The sequence below is a fragment of the Chlorocebus sabaeus genome, chromosome 11 (assembly GCF_047675955.1).
Source record: "Chlorocebus sabaeus isolate Y175 chromosome 11, mChlSab1.0.hap1, whole genome shotgun sequence".
In the NCBI taxonomy this organism is placed as follows: domain Eukaryota; kingdom Metazoa; phylum Chordata; class Mammalia; order Primates; family Cercopithecidae; genus Chlorocebus; species Chlorocebus sabaeus.
The window spans coordinates 2,975,761-2,994,976 of NC_132914.1; the positions used below are offsets into that span (position 1 = coordinate 2,975,761).

At 45.8% G+C, this 19,216-nt stretch overlaps 1 protein-coding gene across 29 annotated transcripts in view; it reads left to right on the plus strand.

Annotated features, from left to right (window-relative positions):
- Positions 1-12,073, plus strand: part of CACNA1C (calcium voltage-gated channel subunit alpha1 C) — a 650,562-nt gene extending 638,489 nt beyond the window's left edge. For all 29 annotated transcript variants that reach the window (XM_073020354.1, XM_073020379.1, XM_073020353.1 and 26 more), the window contains 3 exons: positions 164-267; positions 2,453-2,785; positions 5,085-12,073. In XM_073020354.1, the coding sequence (XP_072876455.1) occupies positions 164-267; positions 2,453-2,785; positions 5,085-5,384 (737 nt within the window). In that variant the 3' untranslated portion in view covers positions 5,385-12,073. The remainder of the gene's footprint in view (positions 1-163; positions 268-2,452; positions 2,786-5,084) is intronic.
- Positions 12,074-19,216: the final 7,143 nt, after the last annotated feature.

Genomic DNA, 19,216 nt, shown 5'->3' on the forward strand with positions numbered 1-19,216 from the left:
GCCCTGGAAAGATGCTTCAGAACACGTCTCAGACCAGGGGAGGGGAGAGGAGGGGTGTCTCGGGCCATAGTTACTGCTCCTGGCACCCCACCAGGGTGTAAACTGTCACAGGCCAGCGTCCTGTTTTCCTGCCCTGATCGTGGCTCTCTGGCTGGCTTTGCAGGTCGAAGGGCCTCCTTCCACCTGGAATGTCTGAAGCGACAGAAGGACCGAGGGGGAGACATCTCTCAGAAGACAGTCCTGCCCTTGCATCTGGTTCATCATCAGGTAGCTCACACTTTTGGACAGGCCACTGTCTCCTGCTAGCAGGCCAGATAGTCCCAGGGGTGATGGACAAATCCTGAAGACCTCAGTGGGTCTTGTCTGTCTCAGATGGCTGGCACGTCCTGCCCCTGCCCTAACAGCCATCCCTGTAAGGCTTTGCACTCCCGTGCAGGTGAGAGCCGCAGCAAGGTCTGCAGCATCGTGGGTGGGGGCCTAGGAAGTGCTGGTCTCAGGAGCTCTTTGTGTGATCCTGAGGACCCAGAGCTGTGGGTTCCACCTGAGCTTTCTTCTTAGGCTGCCACTGATGCCACTGACTCCCCTGACACTGGCCTATGCTGCAGAGCACTCAGGAAGATGCACTTGTACCTAGAGTTTGAACATACCTGGAAATGGTGCTGCACAAAAGTCCATCCAGTGACATAGAGAAGTGATTAAAGAACCCACCAGCAGCATGGCCATGAGTAGGGAATGACATCCACGGAAAGCAGGTCCAGGGAGATTTCATAAGGAAATGTCTCTTGGCACGGCTGACTCCAGCTGAGACAGTGAAATCCAAGATGCCAGGACCAAACTTACTGTAGTATCTCTGAGCTTCAGTGTCATATGAGGCCAGTCTGTTATCCCAGGCAAACTGAGGCCTAAACCTGGGTTTCCCAACATTCTGACCTTTTTAAAGATATGCTCTCTTATAGCATGGACCTGTGTTTTAAATGGACTTATGCTTTGTACCCAGAGGTATTCAACTGCCAATCAAAACTCATCATCAGCATGAGCTGGCCAGTGTGGCCTGGCTGAGTTGATAGTACTTCAGCTCCAAGAAATAAACAGGTTTTCTTAGCCTGTGTGGCGCTGACTTCCACTGGGCTTTCTGAAATAATGAATATGGCCTTACACTTTTCTCAGATTCCCAGGCACCGAGGAGCCCCAGACTGAGGAACACCATGGGCCGGGGCAGGAGGTGGAAGGATGTGGGGACACTGTGTGTGCTATCTTAAAAGATTTCTAGAAGTCGATTTCACTTATCTGTGCACGAAACTCTCTTCTTCGTCTCTTTCTCCTCCTGTACTCTGTGACCCTACAGGTGGGCTTTCCCCACCACGGTGTCGCTTTCTCCCGGGAGCACATCCCATCGGAGCAGCTCACCCTGCAGACCCTCTGCCCGGGCAGGTCATCATGGCAACAGCCAGGCAGGCCTGGTCCCGACCCTCAGGATGCTCAAGAACATTCAGGGACAGAGGGTGCACCATGTGAATCAGTTTTTGTTTGTTTGGTTTTTTGTTTTTTTGTTTTTTTTTTTTGAGACAGAGTTTCACTCTTGTTGCCCAGGCTGGAATGCAATGGCACGATCTCGGCTCACTGCAACCTCCACCTCCCAGGTCCAAGCCATTCCCCTGCCTCAGCCTCCCAAGTGGCTGGGATTACAGGCACACGCCACCATGCCTGGCTAATTTTGTATTTTTAGTAGAGACAGGGTTACTCCATGTTGGTCAGGCTGGTCTCGAACTCCCGACCTTAGGTGATCCGCCCACCTTGACCTCCCAAAGTCCTGGGATTACAGGCATGAGCCACCACGCCCGGCCATGAATCTTTTAACCACAATACAGCACCAGATTTAACAACGGTTCAAAGACAACCTGAGCTGGAGACTGGCAGGGCGTTATGAATGGCCCCATTAACCGTAAGAACTAAAACCACAAATACTGGTTTTCCCAACTCTCTGTGAGGTGCACAGTGCTTCTTCGCAGACCTCATTGCACTTGAACCTCACACCCGCCCCACAGCGGGGATGGATAGAGAGCATTTGTTCTCTGGCTTTACAGACATGCGGGCCTCACCCTGCTCTCCATTCTATTGAGGACAAAACCAAGAGCAAGAGAATGCACAGCGGACAGGTGACCAGGCCAGGGCTAAAAGCAGGTTACCACAACTCCACCCAATCCCGGCTTTCAGAAGTTATAGGAGAAGGAGATCACTTCAGACCCAGATGATCCTAAGATGTATTTTGAGATGGTTGAAAGTCATGCCAGGTTGAGAAGGGACCGAGAGGGGAAAACAATGGCATGTCAATGCCAGGCAGGTAGAACTAGCTGGACGCGGCAGCTGCAAAGCAGTGGTTGCTCAGAAGCAGGGCCCTGCCTTGCTTGGGGTCGGCCACTCCTATTAACTCGAACTCCTTGTGTGTCCGCAGGCACTGGCAGTGGCAGGCCTGAGCCCCCTCCTCCAGAGAAGCCATTCCCCTGCCTCATTCCCCAGGCCTTTTGCCACCCCCCCGGCCACACCTGGCAGCCGAGGCTGGCCGCCACAGCCCATCCCCACCCTGCGGCTGGAGGGCGCCGAGTCCAGTGAGAAACTCAACAGCAGCTTCCCGTCCATCCACTGCGGCTCCTGGGCTGAGACCACCCCCGGTGGCGGGGACAGCAGCGCCACCCGGAGAGCCCGGCCCGTCTCCCTCATGGTGCCCAGCCAGGCTGGGGCCCCGGGGAGGCAGTTCCACGGCAGTGCCAGCAGCCTGGTGGAAGCGGTAGGTGACTCACAGACGGGCTGGGGGAGAGGCCACAGGCAGCAAGGGGGCTTGGCATGCGGAGCTGAGAAGGTGGCACCTGGCTCTTGCCAAATTCATTGCAGTCAGTATCTGAGCCGGACAGACCCTCCCTCTCAGGGCTGCACGAGGGCTGGGATGCGGAAAGCCATGACTGCACAAGACGCTATGGGCTTTCTTGAGGCGAGGCCCACTGCAGAGGGCAACAGAAAGGACTGAGCAACTTATCCCGGCCAGAGGCATCTGTGCTGCAGCTGCTCAACATGCAAATGTGAGCCTGGCTGCCTTTATACACAGACAGGCAAGATCCGAGGTGCTCAGGCCTGACTGCCCGTGAGAATCACCTGGGGCGCTTTGGAAACCCAGGACAGATTAACTGATGATTGTTAAAGCTCTTCAGTGATTTGAACGTACAGCCAGGTTGAGAGCCACCAGTCTAGAACGAGAGAGCTTTCAGTGCCACGGTGCTCTGCCTGGTCAGAGCGTCTAGTGCCATCCTGGCACCACATTATGAGGGACCTTTGACACACTGGAACAAACCCAAAAGAGGAGGACCAGGATGGCAAGGTTCCTAGAAACCCTGTCCTAGAAGAACCGGTTCAGGGAGTTAGGGAAGAAGCCCTGGAGAGGAGGTGACCATGGAGGGTGCAATCCACCTCTTACACCTCAAAACGGGTGGAATGGGGAAGGGGTGGCAGGCTGGAGCAGTTGGCTCAGCCCACCAGCAGGCAGATTTCAGCTCACATGAGGAAGACCTTCCCAACAGCTCTTCCAAAATGAGAGGGGCTTGCCTGAAAAGTAGTGAGCCCCCCATCATCAGATATAACCAAGCAGAGACTCTGCTCACCTGGACATCAGGCTGTCGTGCAGGAGGTGGGGAGTTAAACCAGGTGGCTTCCAAGGTTTACCTCTCAAAGTCTGATATTCCTATGGCCTTGGTCATCCTGCATTCATTTCACAGACCTCCCGTGAGGGCCTACCATGTGCAGGCGCTGTGCTAGGTACAAGGACACAGCTGAGAAACAGAGCTTCTGCCCTCATGAGCTCACATCATGGTGAGGAGAGACAGATGATAAACACACATATACATAACACATCAGGAAGGTCAGGAGTGCCAAAGAAAAACTAAGCAGGGCAAGGAGAGAATAAGTGGCGTGGGCAAGGAGCAAGACAGACAGATGCCTGGGAGGAGAGAGTGCCAGGCTGCACTCAGCTTCCCCCCACCCCCTGGCTCAGGAGCCGATTTTCCCATAGCCAGGCACTAAGCAGCCGGTGGGGAGGACAGAGAAGCTTGAGGGTCACCGGCTGGCCCTTCCCAGCAGAAGCAAGGCAGGAGCATGCGCCGTGTTTGCACACATACCTCACCCCTAGAAAGGCGGTGGCAGGCAATGGGCAGCGGGCCTGTCTCAGCAGTTTCACCAGGGAGAACGGTTTCTCTGAAAGAATAGTATAAAGGTCCGGTGGGTGTCAGAAGGGAGAGAGGCAGGCTGGGATCTCCTGAGGTAGCCACAGGGCGGCCTCCCTGGTCCCTCTGAGAGTCAAGCCTACCATGGGTTTTGTTTTGGTTGTGTTTGAGACAGGGTCTCGCTGTGTCACCCAGGCTGGAGTGTAGTGGTGCAGTCACAGCTCCCTGCAGCTTGTCTCTCTGTCACCCAGGCTGGAGTGAGGTGGTGCAGTCACAGCTCCCTGCAGCTTGTCACTCTGTCACCCAGGCTGGAGTGAGGTGGTGCAGTCACAGCTCCCTGCAGCTTGTCACTCTGTCACCCAGGCTGGAGTGAGGTGGTGCAGTCACAGCTCCCTGCAGCCTGGGGCTGCTGGGGTCAAATGATCCTCCCACCTCAGCCTCTGGCCTTGCTAAGATCACAGGTGTGCATCACCACGATCAGCTAATTGTTATAAAATTTTTTGTAGAGACGAAGTTTCCCCGTGTTGCCTGGGCCTGGTCTCGAACTCTTGGGCTCAAGCAGTCCTTCTGCCTGGGCTTCCCAAAGTGCTGGGTGACAGGTGTGAGGCACGGTGCTGGGCCATTAGCAAGTCTTTATGTATTTGATGACAGTGTTTGACCACCCCAGCCAAAACTTCTCTGGCCTGCACATCCCTAATTCTTTTGGCCGATGCTCCATCTCTACTTGTTCCCTGTGGGTGCCCCTCCCAACACACACAGGTCCACACTTCCCCGAGTGACCCACCAGATACCCCTGGCGCTAGCCCTCAAGAGAAGAGCTGGGCTCCAGGAATAATGTTCCTTTGGTTCTTCATGGCTCCCACCCCGCTCCTTCAGGTCTTGATTTCTGAAGGACTGGGGCAGTTCGCTCAAGATCCCAAGTTCATCGAGGTCACCACCCAGGAGCTGGCGGACGCCTGCGACATGACCATAGAGGAGATGGAGAGCGCGGCCGACAACATCCTCAGCGGGGGCGCCCCACAGAGCCCCAATGGCGCCCTCTTACCCTTTGTGAACTGCAGGGACGCGGGGCAGGACCGAGCCGGGGGCGAAGAGGACGCGGGCTGTGCGCGCGCGCGGGGGCGCCTGAGCGAGGAGGAGCTCCAGGACAGCAGGGTCTACGTCAGCAGCCTGTAGTGGGCGCTGCCAGATGCGGGCTTTTTTTATTTGTTTCAATGTTCCTAATGGGTTCGTTTCAGAAGTGCCTCACTGTTCTCGTGACCTGGAGTTAACCGGAACAGCGTCTTCATTCATTTCTGTTGGGACAAGACGCGGAGCCTGGGTGCGCGAGCCGCCCTCCGGGAGGAAGGCGCCCGGCTGCGTCTGCAGAGGCGGGGAGAGGAGGCGGCGAGGGTCCCGGGGCGCGAGGAAGGCGCCTGCCCTCTCCCAGCCCGCAGGCCCCGGGCCCGGCCGCGCCTCTGCGGGGAGAGCACCCCGGCTTCCCGCGCGCCCTCACCCAAAGGACCCTACAGCAAACGGGTGTCTTTCGACTCTGCTTGTAGAAACCATTTGCACATATTCTGTACGAGCCTCGCTGTCTCCCTAGAGCCAGGGTCCCGCGGATTTGGAGAAGGGAGCGGGGCAGGACTTCCAGGAGGACCCCAGCCCGGCCCGGAGAGGGAGAAGGAGGCCGTCAGGGGCGCGGAGCTTTGGGGATGAGCGTCGGGCCGGCCGTGGTGCCGCTCACCCCGACCCGCCCCTGCCCACCTGCGACGGGATCCCCCGACCGGCACGGGCCACGCCGACCTCCCGGCCAGCCGCCGGCCCGCAGGCAGCGCGAGGGAGGAGCTGCGCCGCCGGGAAGGGGCCGCCGGCTCCGCGCAACCAGGTGGTGCTGAGCTTCCGCTGAGCGCTCTTTTGTTTTGTGGTTTGACACTTTTCTTGACAGCATGTTGCAGTTTCTTTTTGGTTTTGGGTTTTTTTATTTTTTATTTTGTTTTCCCAGGGGGAGGGGAGGAAGAAGAGTGTTTACAAAGTCCTGTAGCCCCCTCACCTTTCTGTTTTCACTTTTGCCAATGTACATCGGGTTTGGTTTTCTTGTATTATTTAAACGGTTGTGGTTTCCTTTTTCCACGGAGGTTCAATAGAAGCCGCTGCAGGAGAGTTTTACCAACCATTGTGTATGCCCAATAATTTGTTATCATTTCCTTAGGTAGCAACCTATTTTTGTTCTGGTTTGGTTCGGTTTTCTCATGGAAAGGTAATTGCAATGCACTTGATGTGGTCTTGCACATGTGGGTGATAGAGTTGGGTTCCTTTTAATGCTGGGTGTACAGGTGGGTTTGGGAGAGAGGAGCATGCGCGAGAGTCTCCGAGTGTGTGCGACGCGTGTGTGTGTGGTGGGTTGTCTGTGTGCATATGTCCTGCCTATGTATATGCACCCACACCATGTGCCCGTGCACACCAGTGACTACGCAGTCCCCCCTTTCTGGTTTAGCTGTGGGAAGATCTGAATCTGGGGCCATTTGAAAGCAAAAACAAACCACTGTCTCTGCTTCTGAAATGGGAATCAGTAACTCTGCATTTTCTGTCCCACAAGATATGCAAAAACAATGCAATAATATTCATTTAAAAATACAATTGTGAGTTGTGTTGGCATTAAAACTGTATTTAAAAAAAAAAGACACAGAAATTTAAGGGAAAAACACAAGAAGGCATTTTGCTTCACTATATTCCGTGTAATGTTTTATTGCATTGATAATGTTTCTGTTGAAGAAACCGTTATACTTGAATTCAGGTCAGTTTCAGTATTTTTCAAATATTTTTTTAAAACTGAATTGCAATTGTGCCAAGCGAATATAATGAATTGAATTAAGTTGGTTTTCGGATTCACTTCTTGTATATTTTGCTGCATGTAAAGTAAATCATTTTGTATTTGGAGTGTGACAAGCTTTACCTTTGAACTCTTAAGTGCTTTTCTATATGTGGTTGGGGGAAAGGGAACAAGTTTTCTTTAATTTGCACAATGAGCAAAGGTATCACCAGTGTAGTCATTATTCTGCTCTCCACAAACAGGTTTGGACATTACTGTTTTGCATATCTTGTGTTCGCTTCCGTTTCCCTCAATTTTTCCAAAATCGTTTGCTGGGTATGTTTGTACCGCCTCTTGCTGTGATAGACCAGGACCTATTTTATTCCAGGCTTCACTGTCCACTCTGCTCTGGTCATCTGATTTGGTACTTCTCCAAGAACAGCCCTTCACTGTTAGGCGTAGGGAGGCGTTCTGACCAGCCCTCAGTCACCGGGCTGGCATCCGCATCCCCCACGGAAGAGGTGGCTGGCTTTGCCGTCACTCCCACCACACAGACTTTTCTCGTTGGCTTCCTTAGGAAAGTGTACACCAACCGGGAGGATAAAATTAAAGTCAGGCTACTTGGAGGGAGGGGCATCCTCACTTCAGGATTCCGCTCTACCCAGCGAGGAGAGCAGGGGCTCCAGAAAGGAACGGGTGAAACCCTGATCCATCTGAAAGTCAACTCTGCGTGCTCCTTTCTCCATCCCCTCCTCACTCTGGAGCAGCCTTTCCTTCAGGCTTGCCCTAATGTTTGGGCTGCTGAGGAGGAGGCCAGGACAGGGGAAGAGGCATCCGGAGATCACAGTAGGGGTGGGAACGGATTTTATGGGGACATCTCTGATGCTCACGTATCTCCCTAGAACATCACTCTTTTGGTGCTGTGTCCTTCAAATGTATGTCAACAGTGATGGCTGAAAAGGGACTGCTTTGGGGAAAACTGGACCCAACATTCCCCCAGAATTGACCTATTGAATCTCTTTCAGTCCTAGTGTTCCCTCAGCCCCTCTTGGCACATATATAAGTAAGCTAGAACATTCCTCTATGACAGCATGCTGGACTGATTCATGAAAAAGTGGAGAAATGTACTTGATACTCCCAGGTTAACAGTCTAGAAACAGAGTTTCTTTATGGGTATCCACACCCAAGTCATCCAGACTTTCTTGATTCCTTTTCAGTGCCATCAAGGTCCTCTAGAAATTGAATTTAAGTATCATCCTTTGTAAAGTTCCCAAGATTTCTACCCGGAGGTACACACGGGCGTTCTCTGTCTAGGGCAGGAGGACTGTCCTAGACTGATCTTCCGATCTAGAATAAGACTGGTGTACGATGCCTGTCATCAGAACAGACTGGCACAAGTAGTGACACCAATGAACCGCATCCACAATTTTCCGAGTGATGTCTGCTCTCCACCTAAAATGGAATTTTCCCCATGACCTTGTAAAACATTATTGTCACATCTTCCATACCCCTCCTGACAGCCCCCAAGTGGCAGGAGAAAACAGCCAGGGGCTAAGGGCCCAAGGGACTTGAAGAAACAGTTTAAGGTCTGCAGTTTGGTCAGCTTAATTCTTTGTCCTCTGACCAGCCCTGCCTCTTTCATTTCCAGACCTTGAAGAATTTTTCCCAGCTTTGATTCAGAAGGTATTATTATAACCCCTTTCCTTCTTCTTAATTCAGTAGATCTCACTCTGGGAAATCCACTCAAAAGAGCAAGGCAATGTCTCTCATTCTGTTTCCCAGTTCCAAATTCCAGGTGCTTGTCTGGAGTGAAGCTGCCTGTTTTTTTCTGCCAGCTTTTCTCCACCCGGCATGTCTCCTGACTGTGTAGCTGAAGACACGGGGGGCAACCTCAGGAAACGCAGCCCTTTCCATGCCCAAGTTCATCTCCTGAGAAATAGGGATACCTTGAAAATGAGGACTTTGGAAGTCACCCAAAGGATGGTGGCTACTTTATGGAGTCCTGAAGATACACAGCCACCACTCCTAAAGGCAAAGAAGTAGAACAAGAATGTAGGTCAGGGATAGAGTGGAACCCTGGTCATCAGGGTTTTTAGCCTCATCGTGGGAAAGGTGGCAAAGGAGGAGGATGGCATCTCCGTCCCTAGAGGCCTAGAATAATTGAAATATCATTGTTGAGGATTTAGAAACAATTCAGCAAAGAGGCCACAAAAGGAGCTGCTGCCTCCCAGAAGACCTCTTCAAACCCCAGGGGGGGCAAATACTTGCTGACGCAGTCCGGGCCAATTCCATGTTTTAACGAAGACCTGCCTCTGGGGCAGATGTCAGCACAGGGAGGACTGGGAGGAGAATGGAGGCAAGAAAAGGGCATAGTTTGACTCCCTCTGGGTCTCTTCCCAGTTCATGGAAGGACGTGTTCGGCTCACCCACCCAGTGATCCATGTGGTGGAGCCGCTGACATCTCAAGGATTTGGGAAGGTGAGAAGAGCACACGTTCCATCTGGGGGTGTTGTCCCAGCCACGTGAGCCTACCTGGCGGGGTGTGAGGGTGTCTGCCGCCCTGTCCCCCCTCTGCTGATGTCCCTGCCCTCATGCGGTCCAGGTGCCACCTGAGACAGGCTCCTGTGCAAAGGCAGGCGGGGAAGCCTGAACCTCACTCACAGGGAGGCCCTCAGCTGCCAGAGTCCAGGTCCTCCAGCGGCTACGATTTGAGGAGGTTGAGGGGGAAGACAGGAGGCAAAGAAGAGCCCTACAACTGTCAGGAATGGGGCACCTTTCCCTGTCCCTAAGCAGAGCTCCCTCTTCCCACTGCCCTCCCCGGCCCCAGCTCTCTGTCTTTCCCAACACCTAGTGAGAAAGACGGTGCATGGAAAGGAGTCCCATGGGCAGATGCTTACACAACCTCTTTGTGAAGCCACTTCTGGGCTTAACTTCATTCATCAATTCATTTTTACATCAAAGCGATGAAACGCTTCTTTGTGGAGCCAGATACCAGTATAACAGGTGAATGAGTTTCTGCCACATCTCTACATTACTGTGAGGGATGCTTGAACCACCTCCCTTGGACACACACCTTTAAGGCACAAGGGCTGGGGTTGAGCTCTAGATAAGGGACTTTCCTGCTCCTGCAAGGGTGAGCACTGTATACACAGACAAGGAGGGTGCAGCAGAGTGGCTCCCTCGGGTGGAAGTAGTACCATCAAAACCTCCTATTATTATGAGATACATTCTATTTATGTACATTGAGAGAATACTACAATCAACACTTTTACCTGGGATGACTTTAAGAGGTTTGAGCCAAAGCACCTGAAGTGGCAAAGATCCGTGGTCTTCGTGGGGTGTTAGAGAAGCGTTCCAGGCACCCCTGAAAGCACTCTAGATCTTCCAGCTGAGTGGATGAAGGGTAACACATCTATGGAGCACCAAGAGGAGTCAGAGTTAGCATTTTTCATGAAAATTCTCCCACGTCTCTACTAATAATGAGGAAGAAAAGATGAAGACTAGGTAATTACACAGAGGTTTGAAATGTTACGTCACCAGAGCCAAGTCCTCTCCCTTCAGATCCGTTACTGGCTGCTACACAGGGACACCCCCACCTTTTCAGGGCATCCTATGCACCCCAATTCTCAGAATCTAAGGAATTTGACTTTGTAGGGATCCCAGAAAGGGCACCGTGCCACTTCCCCTGGCGTGAATCAGACATACATTGTACATTCATTTCTAAAATTCACTCATGCACCTCAAACCAAGGTCATTATCAAAAAGAAGCTCTGGGTGGAAGAGCTTGTAGGTTTTAAGACAGGGTCATTTCTATGTGAGGAAATGCAGAAATGGACAGAATGATTCTTATTCACTGTTTGGGTCTGGAGAATTCCCGTTATGGAATTCTTAGAGATCTCAAGTTTATTACCAAGGGAATAAGGAAAAAGAGGTGAGCAGACACCAGGCCAAGCAGTGACTCCCTTGCCAAGGAACCTGAGGCTGCAGGATTCAGGGACCTCCTTGAGGAAACCTCTCCTGGCCATTGGCCAGGAGAAAAGAGAAGGCTCTCCTATAGAGTGAAAAGAAGCAAAAGAGAGTGGGTCACTGGGTCCTGTACATAGCACCCAACCCCAAGACTTCCCAACATGCAGAAACTATACCAATGTTTTAAAGGGGGAAAGGAAAGAACTTGCACATCAAGGGAAGACAATTTGTAAACAAACAGTCCTGTGCAAAAAGATCTCCTTCAGGAGGTGTCTCTAGCATTCCAAAGCTGTGTGCACCTTCTCTTTTCCTGCTCAGGCCACCTATGCATCCAGCTGCAGCCCATCCCCACACCTGAAATCCATCTCTTGAATCCCTGCCAGATTATATACCACCCCATTTCCATGTCCTGTTCTCCCAGAGCCTGGTGGGAATGAGGCCTTGCAATGAGGCCATGGGAAACAGAGATGAGCATGTCTGGACAAGTCTGTGATGGTAGTGGATGAGAATAACCCATGGCAAAACACACACGTTCATTAAGAAATAGGGTGACAGATTCCCCATTGGTGAAACACTGAAAGGTCTATTACTCTCATAATATTGCTGTTTTATTTTAATCCACCAGAGCTACCATGCAGAAGTTTCCTCCCGTGAAAGGCTCCAGATAAAGCTCCCCTCTCCTTGTGTCCTCCTGCTCAAACCCACCTTCATCCGCCAAACCAATCTGTATCATGTCTGTTATCAGAGAGGCACAGAAAGATGGGCACTGCCTCCATTGTCACCATTCCCCACACCCCTACACACCCCCACATCCTCCCCTCCAGGCTCCACGACTTCACAGTCTTACTGTTGTAAATATCATTGTACAGTTTGTAATCCTCAAATAATCCCATTGTCAGAGGCCTCGCCTGATGGCCTTCTCACCCTTGAGAAAGGCCAGGGAATCTAGAAGGGGCAACCCTTCAAGGAGAGCTTCAGGGTCATCTCTGTGTGAGACACTATTGTATATTCCTGTAAGATTGCATTTTTATCTAAGGAATGATGTTATTTAAAAAACAAACAAAAAACACAAAAAATAAGAATTGCAAATAAATTTCTTAACAATGTCTACATTGGCTTCATTGTATCTTCCCTCTTCCATATTTCTTCCTTTCTCCTGTTTCCTAGAGGTCGCAAAAACAGACTTCACTCAGTTATCTCAATTGTCTGGGATCCCCAAAAGGAAGAAGACTGGAGAGAACACAGGAAATATGAATCCAATGATAATACCTAAGTCCATTCAGCAGTTAATCCATCCCCTATTTCTTCCTTCTCAGGAAAGAATTGACAGGAAAATGGCCAACAGTTAAAAAGGAGACAAAATCAGAGGAATTAAATGACTAATTCACATGAATTAGACAGGAAAATCTGTCTCCTAAACTGGTTTTGAAAGAAGGACAGAAGGGAAGAGGGATGGAATGTAGGAGAGAAGAAAGGACGGGGAGACATGATAATATATAAAGTACTATGAGGACTATACAAATGTAAGATTGCTTTTCTTTTTTTGGTTACTGTAACTTAAACTGACTTCGATAAAGCTTTCAGAATAACCCCTTAACTAAAACTAATTTGTCCCAGAGATTCTGGGAAGATGGCAGAGTAAGGAGCACCAAGAATCCTCCCTGATAGACAACAAATACACTGGCAGAATCTGTTTTGTGTAACTATTAATATTTTGAAACTCTGGAGTCTAATGAAGGTTTGCAGCTTTCAGGGGGAGGCTCGGACAGTAAATCAAGATTAATTTTGGTCAATTCTAGCTCTTAGTACAGTAGCAGCTAATCCGCTCTCCTCCCCTAGCCCATTTTCTACTCCTGGAAGGGGTGAGCACTGCATAGACAGGCATGAAGAGAGAACCAGGGTAACTTCCTTGGGTGGAAATAGTACCAGCAGAACCCATTATTATTATGAGAAAGTACTATTTATCTCATAATACAGGCAGCTGAGCACTTGTCCAATACCAGCTTGCACACAGAGTGTAGAGGCCAGAGTGGGCTAAAAGTACCCTGTTATTCAAATTTCAGGGATCTTTGTTCAGGATACTTATTGCTGCTGCTAATCACAGAGGTGCAAACACAGAGGTGGGCAGCTACTTTTGTTGCACCTCTCCCCACTGCTGCAAGCCCTCCACCACCAGCTGAAGTGATTTCTAGATAATTTGAAGAGCCAGCACTCCTCCTGCCCCTTCGCTTTTCTCTCTTTCCTTCTTTGGGAGCCAGACATTAAAGACTAAGACACTCAAAAGCCACTGCATATACAAGGAAAATTAGAAAGTGACTGCACATACCCAGGGAAAGAAACAGGCTCAGAAAACACCTGAGAAGACCTGAAATTTACACCTCATGCTGATGCTTGGCACACAGTGGCCTAAAAAATTAAAGACAAAAACACCACCACCAAACCCTAAGGAAGGAGGAAACTCTGATTTCCAGAGTTAATCACATTCTTAGATTCAAATGTCCAGTTTTCAACAAAAAGTCACAAGACAAAGAAAGAAACAGGAAAGTATGGCCCGTTGAAAGGAAAAATAAATTAATTAACAGGAACTTCTCCTAGAAAAGACCTGATGGCAGATCTACTGGACAAAGAATTTAAAACAACTCTCTTAAAGATGTTCAAAAAACTAAAGATATTAAGTCAAGAAAAAGATGTATGAACAAATGGTAATATCATTAAATAGAACACCTAAAAAGAAACAAAAAAATTCTAAAGCTGAAAATACAATACCTGAAATGAAAATTTTACTAGGGTGATTTAAAGTCAAAATTGAGCAAGAAGAAGAAAGAATCAGTAAACTTAAAGATAGGACAATAAAATTATTGAGTCTGAGGAACACAGAAATAAAATATTGAGAAAAGTAAACAGAGCCTAAAAAGACTTGTGGGACACCATCAAGATCAATGTACACATTGTTGGAGACCAAGAAGAATAAGAGAGAAAGAAAGGAGAATAGAGAATATATGAAGAAATAGTAACTGGAATTTTTCCAATTTTGACCAAAGACATGAATATAAATATCCAAGCTTAACAAACTCTAAGTAAGATGAAAAAGACCCATACTAAGACATGTTATAGTTAAGTTTTTGAAACATAAAGAGAGACTCTTAAGAGCAGCAACAGAGAAGTGACTTATCACACACAAGAGAATTCTGAGTAAGATTAACAGCAAATTTCTCACCTGAAACTTTTGAGACCAGAAGGTAGCGGGCCAGTATATTCAAAGTGCTAAAAGAGAGAAAAAACAACTGTCAGACAAGAATTCTATATCTGGCAAAATTGCCTTTCAAAAGTGAAGAAGAAATTAAAGCATTCCCAGATAAGCAAAAGCTGAAGGAGTTCATTACCACTAGACCTACCCTGCAAGAAATTCACTCCTGCAGGGTGAAATGAAAGGACACTGGGCAGTAATTTGAAGCTGTATGAAGAATAAAAGATCTCAATGAAGGTAAATACATGGGCAATTATAACTCTGCTTTTTCTTTTCTACTCCACTTTTTATTTTCTACTTAAGAGACTAGTACTTAAAAAAAATACCAATCTAAAAGGTAGTATTATTGTAACTTTAGTTTGTAACTCAACATTTTCTACATAATTTCAAAGACTAATGCATTTTCCAAAATTATTAGTTTGTGTTTTGGAGCACATAGTATATAAAGATGCAATTTTGGGACAGCAACAACTCAAAGGGCTGAGGATGGAGTAGTAAAGAAACAGTTTTTATATGTTATTGAAACTAAACTGGTATAAATTCAAATTAAAGTGTTATAATTTTGAGAGTTTAAATACAATCTCCATGGTAACCACAAAGAAAGTTGCTATAGAATATACACAAAAGAAAATTAGAAAGGAATTTAAGTGCTTTACTACCAAAAAAATATCAACTCAACACAACAGAAGACAGTAATATAGGAAATGAGGGACAAAAGAAGGTATTAGAAAACAATGGCAAAATAACAGAAGTAAGTCCCTCGTTGTTAGTAATTACTTTAAATTTAAATGGATTAAACTGTCAAAAGACAGAGCTTGGCAGAATGTATTGAAAAATATGAGCCAACTATATGCATCTGCAAGAGACTCACTTAAGATTCAGACACAAAAACAGACTAAGAGTAACAGGGAAAGATATTCTATGCAAATAGTAACCAAAAGAGAGCAGGAAGGGCTATACTAATATCAGAAAAAATAGACTTTACATTTTAAAAAGCTTACAAGAGACATTATATGTTAATAAAAGGTTCAATACAGCAAGAAGTTATAACAATTACAAACAGTTTCACACCCAATAACAGACCATCGGTATATATGGAACAAAAACTTCAGGCAGAATCAAAGGGAGAAATAGACAATTCTACAGTAACAATTGGAGATTTCAATACTCCAGTGTCAATAATAGATAGAATAACCAGAGAGGATAAATAAGGAAATAGAGGACTTAACACAATAAACCAACTATGTCTAACAGACATACAGAAAACGTTATCCAATTACACCAGCATACACATTCTTCTTAAAAGCATGTGGGGCATTTTCCAGGATAGACCATATGTTAAGCCACAAATGAAATCTCAATAGATTTTAAAAGCTGTCATACAAAGTATCTTCTCCAACCACAGCAGGATGAAATCAGAAATACAAAATAGAAGGAAAGTTGGAAAATTCACAAATTTGTGGAAATTTAACAGCAGACTCTTAACCATTGAATCAAAAAAGTAGATATCACAAGGGAAATTGGAAAATACCTAGAGACAAATGAAAACAAAAACACAACATACCAAAACTTATGGAATGTAGAGAAAGCAGTGCTAAAGAGAAATTTTATAGCTATAAGTTCTTACATTTAAAAAAAAAAAAACTTAAATTAACAATCTCTCCTTACAACTTAAGAAATTATAATAAGAACAAACTAAACCCAGAGCTAGAAGAAGGAGGGAAAATTATAAAAATTAGAACAGTAATAAATGAAATATAGAATGGAAAACAATAGAGAAGTACCAATGAAACCAAAATTGGTTCTTTGAGAATATCAACAAAATTGACAAGTTTTAGCTAGACAGACAAGGAAAAAAGGAGAAGAGACTCAGATTGCTAAAATCAGATATGAAAGTGGAGGCATTACTACCAATTATATACAAATCAAAAGGACTGTAAGAGAGTACTATGAACAATTGTACACCAAAAAATTGGATAACCTAGATGAAATGAACAAATTCCTAGAAAAACAAGACTCACTCAGACTAAATTACAAAGAACTAGAAAATCCACATTGTGCTATAACTAGTAAGGAGATTAAATCAATAATCAAAAATCTCCCCATAAAGAAAGACCATGAACCTGATGGCATCACTGGCAAACTCTACCAAACATTTAAAGAACATCAGTACCTGTCAAACTCTTTCAAAAAAAATTGAAGAGGAGAGCACACTTCCTATCTCATTCTTTGAGGCCAGCATTACCCTAATACTGAAGCCAGACAAAGATACTACCAGAAAAGAAAAATACAGACCATTGTCTTTTATAAACATTGATGCAAAAATCTTCAACAAAATACTAGCAAGCCAAATTCAGTAGTATATTAAAAGGATTATACGCCATAACCAAGTGGGATTTATTCCTGGAATGCAAAGATGGTTCAACATATGAAAATTGATCAATGTAATAGACCACATTAATAAAATACAGGAGAAAACACATGATCATCTTAATTGATGCAGAAAAAGTATCTGACAAAATTTAATATCCTTTCATGATAAAGACATTCAACAAACTAGCAATAGTAGGAAATTACCTCAACCTAATAAAAGCCATATATGAAAAGCCCACAGTGAGCACCAAACTCAGTGATGAAAGACAAAGAACTTTCCCTCAAAGATCAGGAACAAAGCAAGGATGCCCACTTTCACCACTTTTATTCAACATAGTACTGGAAGTTCTAGCCCTAGCAATTAGAAAGAAAAAGGAAAAAGTCATCTGAACTAGAAAGTATGAAGTAAAATTAGCTCTGTTCACAGGTGATATTATCTTCTACGTAGAACATACTGAGGATCCCAGACACCAAAAAAGTTAGAACTAATCAATGAATTCAGCAAAGTAACAGCATACAAAGCCAACACACAAAAGTCAGTTACATTTCTGTACACTGATAATGAAAAATCTGAACAGGGAATTTTGAAAATAATTCCATTTACAGTAGCATCAAAAAGATTACAGTGCTTAGGAATTAAGTTAACCAAGGAGATAAAAGACTTATACAATGAAAACTACAAAACATTGCTGAAAGAAATAAGAAAGACATAAACAGCAACGTACCCCATGTACATGGATTAGAAGAATTCATATTATTAAGGAGTAAGTGCCACTGAAAGTGATCTGAAGATTCAATGCGATACCTACCAAAAATCCTAATGATACTTTTTGCTGAAGTAGAAAAACCCATCCTAAAATGTATATGGAATCTCAACAGACATCAAATAGCCAAAACAATCTTGAAAAAGAACAAAGCTGGATGACTCACACTTTCTGATTTCAAGACTTACTACAAAGCTACAGTGTCAAAATAGCATGATAATGGCATACAGACAGACATACAGACCAACAGAAGAGACTCGAGTGCCCAGAAATAAACCCTGTATATAGTCAGTTGATCTTTGACAAGGGTGTCAGGACCATTCAATGGGAAAAAGAACAGTCTCTTCAACAAATTGTTCTTGGGAAAATGTATATCAACATGAAAAGAGAGAAATCAAACCCCTTAATACTACCATATATAAAAATTCAAAATGGATCAAATACCTAAATGTAAGGCCCAAAATAATCGTAAGAATTAAATTCTGCCATATACTACAACATGGCTGAAACTTGAGGACATTATGCCAAGTCAAAATAAGCCAGTCACAAAAAGACAAGTACTGTATGATTCCATTCATATGAGGTACTCCATGTAGTCAAAATATGCATTTCAGTTTTACAAAATGAAGAGAGTTCTGGGGGTGACAGTGGTGATGGTTGCACAACATTATGAATGTATTTGATGCCACTTAATGGCTACTTTGTTTTGTCTATTTCACCACAATTTAAAAATTAAAAAAAATATAATCTGTCCCCGAAATACATGTATATTAGATGAATACAGTTGTAAGAACCCTCCTAACCTCTCCCCATTGAAGATCAAGTGAATTCTGAGAATTACAGAGCCAGCTTCTGCTTGTAAAGTTGACATAAGCCAACTTTTCTACTTCCCCACTAGAACCTCCTTCCACCCTGCCCCATCACCCAGAGCCTGAACCCTGAAGTCTCGAGCTGTATGGGAAAAAAAAAGAGGAGTTCAAGAACTAGAGAGAGGAGCAGAGGATTGACCTCATCTGAAATTGCTGCTTGCCTGGGCTCCAGGAACAGGTCGGAGGTGTATTCACCAGGACCTGGCACACTAGGTCATAATCTGTTGGTAGATCACAATCAGTTGTAAAATGTTGTTACCAGTAATCATTAAAGCTTCAAAGTTTGCAAATGACATTCTGAATCAACTATAACAGATGCAAGACTTTTAAAGAAATTTCTCTTTTTCATTTTGGTATGCTTTCTTGAATGAGAGTAAAAAGAGTGGAAGTATAGCCGATGCCAGGAATTAAAAAACCATGGAAGCATTTCACCAGAGTAAAAGTCATCCATTGTGTGTGTAGGGCCCCACTTCTGCTTTATAATTTGTTGTCAGCTGCTTAGGTCTATCCTGGCCTTCAGCCACCTTTTCCTGCACCAGATCTACTTCTGCCCATTTTATCCTCTATATAGTAATAGTAAGCAGAGCCAAGCACTCTCTCTCTCTATCTCTAGCTCTTATTTTATCTCTCTCCCACTATTATCATATGGCTTACCAAGTAAATGACTCAGCAGTCTGGCAATCTCTTGCCCTTCAGAAGCACATTTGGATATATCAGCTTGAGAATTCAGACTGTGGAAAGTGGTCAAATAGAAGACCCTGAACTGACCATGAACCAAACTGCTGGGCTGCAATCCAGCATTTACAGAGCTCTATGCCGCACAGTATTCCACATTATTCCAGCTAATAATGAAATAGTAATTATAGTTTTATTGACTGTAATTTCATGTTTATAATTTCCTAGGGAATCTCACAGGGAGGAGAGGCAGGGCAGGACTCAGCACTCTCGAACAGCTTTAATAACAACAAAATTTCACATAACCCCATGAGATATGGTGA